Genomic DNA, 7,605 nt, shown 5'->3' on the forward strand with positions numbered 1-7,605 from the left:
ATGCTGCCCTGGACGGCGCTCGGCCTGGCGCTGGGGCTGCGGCTGGCGCTGGCGCGGGGCGCGGAGCGCGGTGAGTGCGGCCGGGCTCGGCTCGCGGCCGGTGGCCGGGTAGGAGGCGGGGGCCGCGGAGCCCGCGGGACGGCCGAGCGGGGAGGCCACGCTCCGAGCCCGCCCCCGGCGTGTGCGCGGGCCTGGGTCCTGGGAGGGAGGCGGCTGCCTCAGTTTCCCTGACTTTGGAAGCGCCCCCAAGAGAGGTGGTAGTCGGGTTGGAATCTCCCTACTGCTTTGGGGAACTCCAGGGACGGGACTAGAATGGAGGCCTCCCGCCCACTCCGGCTAGTGCTAGCGTGCAGGGGCCCACCACGTACACACCCTGAACACAGGGTGTGGGGAAGAAAGGGCGGCCGGCCAGGGGCTAGGGGTGTATCTTGCTTTCTGGGTCCAGATGGAGCGGGCCACGGGGGCCCGGGGAGGGGTGACATCATCTGTGAGTGGGGTCAGGATTCCAGGCTGGCCATCTGGGCCGAGGGGGCTGTGTCCAGCGCACGCCTCTTCCATCCATCCCTCTCTGCTCCCACCCTGCGGTCCTGCCCTGTGCCCGCCCAGACTTCTGCCTCACCTGGAGGTTGAGCAGCCTGGTTGAAGTCGACTCCAGGCTGCCTCCCTGAAAGCCAAGCCCCAGGGAGTCAACGCCATGGCCCAGGCCCCTCCTGGAGCCCTAGGCCAAGACCCTGGGCTCTACCTGCAGTCAGTGTCTGCTGAAAATCTGGGGGGGGGGGGAGCACAGAGGCTTAGAGGGGCCCATGTCTAGGGGAAATGAGCCAGCCCAGAGTGCAAAAGGTCACTTGGCCTGTGTACAGCTGGGACAGACCTAGAGTGCACTCTTGCTTGGCTCAGAACCCCTCTCCCTTCTGGGGAGACTCACCTGCTTAAGAAAGCTCGGGCCTTCCGGGTTCTGCCCTGGGTATGAGACTGTCCGGGCCCCACCACTTTGGGCTGAGCCCCCTTCCTTTCCTGCAGGCCCCCCAGCATCAGCCCCCCAGGGAGACCTGTTGCTTCTGCTGGACAGCTCTGCCAGCGTGTCACACTACGAGTTCTTCCGGGTCCGGGAGTTTCTGGGGCAGCTGGTGGCTTTGCTGCCTCTGGGCCCGGGAGCCCTGCGTGCTAGCCTGGTGCATGTGGGCAGCCAGCCGTACGCCGAGTTCCCCTTCGACCAGCACAGCTCAGGCCGGGCCGTCCAGGGTGCTATACGTGCTGCAGCCCAGCGCATGGGTGACACCAATACCGGCCTGGCACTGGCTTACGCCAAGGAGCACCTCTTCTCTGCGGCAGTGGGTGCCCGGCCAGGTGTGCCCAAGGTACTGGTGTGGGTGACAGATGGAGGCTCCAGCGACCCCGTGGGACCCCCGATGCAGGAGCTCAAGGACCTCGGTGTTACCGTGTTTATTGTCAGTACGGGCCGGGGCAACCTGCTGGAGCTGTCTGCGGCCGCCTCGTCCCCTGCTGAGAAGCACCTGCACTTTGTGGACGTGGATGACCTGCACATCATTGCTCCGGAGCTGCGAGGCTCCATCCTTGGTAGGTGGGACGAGGCTGGGAGCCACAGGAGGAGCTGGGTTGAGACTTTGGGGACCTCAGGTGCCTGGCGCCCTCCAGGGTGTCCGTGAGCGAATGACTCTCGGTTTCTCCTGCGCCCTCAGGGACACTCCAGCTGGGTGTCCTAATGTCCCCTGACACCTGGGCTGTGGAGAGATGGGGGCATGCTGGGTGACCACCTCAAGGCGGGGTCCCGGGGCTGGCCATCAGCAGGCAGCCCCTCCTGAACTCGGGCCCGCCCTGTCTCTCCAGCCCAGGCTTGGGCTAAGGGATGGAGGACTACCTCTCCTGCCTGCTTGGAGAAAGAGGAAGAGGGCTCCCAGCTTGGGGACTGCGGGGGCAGTGTGTGTGCCTGGGTGTGCCCACAGGTCCATTGGCTCGACTGGGGAGGGGAAAGGCCGGAAGGTAGGGACTGCCTCCCCCAGAGCACAGGCCCTATCTGTTCTAGGTGGACTGCCATGGGGAGGGCTGAGCTAGCTTACATGCAGACCCCTCGTGGGGACTGCTGGGGCGGAAGCCAGGCCCCGGAAGGCCGGCTGCTGGCTAAGCAGCACCCCACCAGCTTTTCTCTGGACACCCTCTCAGCCGAGCCCCGAGGGGGAGGGGCTGATGAGGGCCTGGGGCTGGCTGGGACACCACCCCCGGGTCTTTTTTTTCCTTCTTTCCAGGGCTCTTGCCAAGTCTCTGCCTTTGGGTTAATCATCCCCCTGAGCAGCAAGGAGTGGTCTGTGGGCTGTAAGGGGTTTGAGGGCCCTCCTGAAGGCCTTCCCCAAGACTATGGGACCCCTAGTGGCCCCTGGGATGGTTGAGCTGGGAGGGGCCTGGGGGAAGGCCTGGGGCCTCAGGCAGGGGTTGACTGGGAGGGTGGGCAGGAAAGTAAGTGCCTGGCTGGCAAGTCCTGGCTGGTGCCAGCACTAGTGAGGAGCAGGAGAAGGAAGGTCAAGATTCTTCAGTCTTACCACCTGCGCCCCACGTGGATGGCTACCTGGCACCTGGTGTCACGGCTCGGGGTCCGCTCTGGAATCCCCACACTACATTCTCCCTGGGACCTGCTCCTGAAGTTGTCTGTCCCCAGATTTCCTTCTGTGGCCTCCTGACTGGATCCAAGGGATCCCTGGGCTAACTGTGCAGATCCCTGCTGACCCCAGGCCTTGTGCTGGCCAGCTCTTCACCACTGCCACTTCATCTAGGCCACTGGTCTTTTTTGTGGTGGTGGTGGTGGTACTGAAAATTGAACCCAGGGCCATTCTACCTCTGATTACACCCCCAGCCCTATCTTTCTTTTTAATTTTTTTTTTTTTTTTTGTGGAAGTAAGGATTGAACCCAGAGGCAATCTACCTCCGAGCTAAACCCCCAGCACAATTTTCTTTCTTCCTTCCTTCCTTCCTTTCTTTGTGGTACTGTGGATGGAACCCAGGGGCATTCTATCTCTGAGGTGCACCATCACATTCGGCCCTATTCTTTAGTTTGAAACAGAGTCTCACTGAGTTGAGGAGGGCCTCACTAAGTAGCTGAGGCTGGCAGCAAATCTGCAATCCTCCCGTCTCAGCTTCCCAAGTACTTGGATTACAAGTGTGCACCACCACGCTCATCTTAGGCCACTGTTCTGAGTGGATAGTGGCCACTACGCCTCCCTACAAATTTGGGGTTAGTGCTGAGGCGGGGAAGTTCCTGGCCGGGTGGGAAGTGAGGGACTGCACCCCTTCTTGTGTCCCTCCCCAGCCCACTCGTGCTTTTTGCATGTGATTTGCACCTGCTGGGCATTATTAGGGCTGGCCTGGCCCCCGCATGTGCTGGGCAGATGTACCACCTGCACCTGGTCCTCTGGGACCCCTGATCAATCAGGGCCCCACCCCCTCCCGGCCGCCCTCCTCTGACCCCCGCCATCCGCAGGTGCCATGCGGCCGCAGCAGCTCCACGTGTCCGAGGTGACCTCCAGTGGCTTCCGCCTGGCCTGGCCACCCCTGCTGACCACCGACTCCGGCTACTACGTGTTGGAGCTGGTGCCCAGCGCCAAACAGGATGCCCCGAGACGCCAGCAGCTGCCCGGGAACGCCACGGGCTGGACCTGGGCTGGCCTGGCCCCGGACTCGGACTATGACGTGGCGCTGTGGCCCGAGTCCAACGTGCACCTCCTGAGGCCCCAGCACCTGCGTGTGCGCACGCTGCCGGGCGAGGCCGCGGGGGCTCCGGCCGCAGAGTGGGGGGCGCGGGGCGGGGCCCCCGCCGCGGGCCTGCCCCCCGCAGAGGCGGCCGGGCCGCAGCGCATCGTCGTCTCGCACGCCCGGCCGCGCAGCCTGCGCGTGAGCTGGGCCCCGGGGCCGGGCGCCGCCGCGCTGGGCTACCGCGTGGAGCTGGGCCCGCTGCGCGGGGGCGCGGTGCAGCGCGTGCAGGTGCCGGCCGGCCGCAACAGCACCACGCTGCAGGGCCTGGCGCCCGGCACGGCCTACCTGGTGACGGTGACCGCCGCCTTCCGCGCGGGCCGCGAGAGGGCGCTGTCCGCCAAGGCCTGCACGCCGGCCGGCGAGCGCAGCCGCGCCCCGCGCCCCGCCCCGCCGCCCGGCGGCTGAGCCCAGAAGCGGGGAGGGCCCGGCCCTGCCTCCGGCCCGGCCGGGGTCCCGGCGCCCCCGGCCCTGCAGCCGGCCGACCCCGGCCCCGCGAGCCCGGAGCTGGGCGCGCGCGCGGCCCTCGGGCAGCTTTTGGGTGTCCGAGCGCGGAGGGAGGAGGTCCGGCCCAGGCGCGGCCCGCGCAGCCGGGTTGGGGGCCTGCCCAGGGCCACTCGGGTCCGGCACGTGGCTCGACAGGGGCCGGGGAGGAGCCCTGGGCCCCCCGGGCCCCCAGCGCCTCCGGACGGAAATGACGGGGCGGCCAGGTGGGCTTCGTCAGGACCCCTGGGCCTGGAGGGCAGCACCTGCGGGTCACCGACCCTGCCTCCGCAGCCAGCGGCCCCTGGGGTGCAGAAGGCCTGGCCTTCGGATCTAGGGGACGGGGGCCCGCCCCTGCCGGCCTCCGTGGCCAGCACTCACCGGGGTCTCCCCCATTTCAGGGTGGGGGTTTCCCCTGGGAGGAGGCACAAACAGGGTTGCCCAGGGTGGGCCCACCCCAGCGACCCTCTGAAGGGATCAGCTACAATCCCGGGGCTCCGCAGAAGTCCCCGAGCACAGGGAGGACCTGGCTGCCCCTGGGCCCCCACCCGGGCGGCCTCCGCTGCCAGAATCGCCGCCCCCACCTGAGCTCAACTTGCCTCTGTTCCCACTAACAACCCAGACTCCTGAACACAGTAAAGCGTTGTATGCCAAGCCTGAGGTCTCCTGGGTGCCTTGCTCCTGTCACAGCACTCCACACCGAGGCGCCCAGGAGATCTGGGAGGCCGGCCTTCTCCAGCCTCCGCCCAGGCGCTCGCCCTCCCTCCCTGGCGACCCCTCTCCCTCCCAGTGGTACTGGGAGGCTGAGCCCGGTCATTCTACCTCAGAGCTACATCCCTAGACCTTCCTATTTTTTATAGTTCTGAGGATTGAACCTAGAGGCCTCTGACTTACATCCCGAGCCCTCATTTATTTATATATTTATTTATTTTGTGGTAATGGGGGATTAATAAAACTTTAAAAAAATTTTAAGGGCTGGGTAGCTAGGCGTGGTGGCACAGGCTTGTAATCCCAGCACTTGGGAGGCCGAGACAGGAGGATTCACTATGATGAGAATTTCACTATGTTGCTAAGGTTGTCCTCAAATCTGCAACTTACTGTCTCAGCCTCCCAAGTATTAGGGTTACAGGCATATGCCACCATGCCCGGCTTTTATTTTGAAATAGGGTCTTGCTAAGTTGCCGGGGCTGGCCTTGAGTCTGCAACCCTCTCCCATCATCCTCCCAAGTAGTAGTAGGACCAGAGGTTTCATAATCATACCTGGTTGGTAGCTTTTTTTTTTTTTTTTTTTTTGTACTGAGGATTGAACCCAGAGCCATCCTACCTCTGAGCTACACTCCCAGACTGACTTCTTTTTTAATTTTTAATTTTGAGACAGGGTCTTGAGGTGGGTGTGGTGGCTGGCGCACGCCTGTATTCTAGTACTTGGGAGGCTGAGGCAGGATCTCAGGTTTGCAGCCAGTCTCAGCTACTTAGGCCCTCCACAACTCAGTGAGACCCTGTTTCAAAATAAAGAATAACATAGAACTGGGGGTGTATCTCAGAGGTAGAATGCCCCTGGGTTCAATTTTTAGTACTGCAAGCCAGCGTGGTGGCGCACGCTTGTAATCCCTGCGTTTGGGAGGCTGAGACAGGAGGATCGCACAGGTTCGAAGGCAGCCTCAGCTACTGAGTGAGGCTCTCACCAGCTTAGTGAGACCCTGTTTCCAAGTAAAGTATAAAATAGGTCTGGGAGGATAGCCCGGAGGTAGAAAGCCGCTGGGTTCCACCCCCCAGTACCACCAAAAGTAAATAAGAAAATAAAAATTCTCAGTATTGCAAATAAAAGAAAAAAGAAAAGAGACAGAGGCTTGCTAGTTTGCGTCTCGCTACTTGCCGAGGCGTCCAACTTGCGATCCTCCTGTCTCAGCCTCCCAGTCCTGGGCTTACAGGTGTGGGCCACCACGCTTGGCCTGTGTGGGGTGGGCCCAGGTACACATGCCAGTTGGCGTGTCGGCGGCCTGAGAGCCAGGACATCCTTTTGGAAAGAAAAGGAAGAATGGGGTGGAAAGGGGCCTGCTAGCTGAGGGAGAAAGAACTGCCCCTAATTCCTGAAGGCTGGGCCACCAAGGAGGGGGAGACCGCGTAGTGACTTGGGGTGGGGAGGGACAGCGCTGCTCTGGTGCTGACCACAAGAGGGCCTCCAGGTCTACGTGGACAGGCTTCTGCACAGTGCTCTCCAGGGAAGAGAGCAGGTAGGACGCTGGCCACTGGGCGGCCAGGGCTCTGGGCCGTGGCTGGACCAGCCCCGCGGCCTTCTGCAGATTCCCAGCGATCTGGCCAAGGTGGCCGGCTCCAGGCCACCCTCTGCGTGCATGGCAGGAGTGGACGCTTCCCCCTGCCCGGGTGGGGTCTGCCTGGGAATCAGGCCTCCTCTCCTGCTTGCTCCTGCTTGCTTCCCAGCACTCGGGGTCAGGCTGGAGGCCTCTACCATGATCCTCCTGTCTCAGCCTCGCAAATGCTGGGATTACAAGCATGCGCCACCACGCCCGGCTTAAGTTCTTTATTTTGAAACAGGGTCTCACTGAGTTGCAAAGGGCCTCAAAAAATAATAGCTGAGGCTGTCTGCAAATCACCATCCTCCAATCTCAGCCTTCCAAAATCTGGGATTACAAGAGTGTGCCAACACACCCAGCTCCTATTTTAATTTTCACCTGAAACAGATCTCACTAAGTTGGTAAGGCTGTGCACAAACCTAAGATCCCCCTGTCTCAGCTTCCCAAGCGCTGGGATTACAATCATGGGCGATCACAAAAAGTAGGAATTTAAAATTAAAAAAAAATTTTTTTTTTTACTATTTTTGTGGTACTAGTGATGGAATACAGGAACACTCTACCTTTGAGCGACACTCCCAGCCCTATTTTTTATTCTTTATTTTGAAACAGGGTCTCACTGAGTTGCAAAGGGCCTAAGTAGTAGCTGAGGCTGGCTGTGAACAGCGATCCTCCTGTCTCAGCCTCCCAAATGCTGTGATGACAAGTGTGCGCCCCCATGACCAGCTTCCGATTTTCTCATTTGGAAACAGGGTCTCCTGGTTGATGAGAGTCTCACTACTTACTGAATCTATCCTTGAACCTGCAATCCCCATGTCTTAGCCTCCCAAATACTGGGATTAAGAGCATGTGCCACCACCTTGTGGATCCAGGTTTGCAGCCAGCTTCAGCTACTTACTGAGGTCTTTGCAACTAATTGAGACCCTGTTTCAAAATAAAGAATAAAAAATAGGGTTGGGAGTTTAGCTCATAGGTAGAATGCCCCTGGATTCCATCCCCAGTATTATAAACACACATACACACAAAATTGGAGCCGGAGCCGGAGCCGGAG

General features: G+C 61.1%; 1 protein-coding gene across 1 annotated transcript; it reads left to right on the forward strand.

Annotated features, from left to right (window-relative positions):
- On the forward strand, positions 1 to 4,167 carry VWA1 (von Willebrand factor A domain containing 1; the record flags this gene model as incomplete). The annotated part of the gene is made up of 3 exons (XM_080692710.1): positions 1 to 70; positions 1,021 to 1,578; positions 3,491 to 4,167. The coding sequence occupies 3 exons, from the start codon at positions 1 to 3 to the stop codon at positions 4,165 to 4,167; spliced, it is 1,305 nt and encodes a 434-aa protein (XP_080548836.1).
- Positions 4,168 to 7,605: the final 3,438 nt, after the last annotated feature.

This window comes from Muscardinus avellanarius (assembly GCF_963383645.1).
Source record: "Muscardinus avellanarius genome assembly, chromosome: 3".
Lineage (NCBI taxonomy): Eukaryota > Metazoa > Chordata > Mammalia > Rodentia > Gliridae > Muscardinus > Muscardinus avellanarius.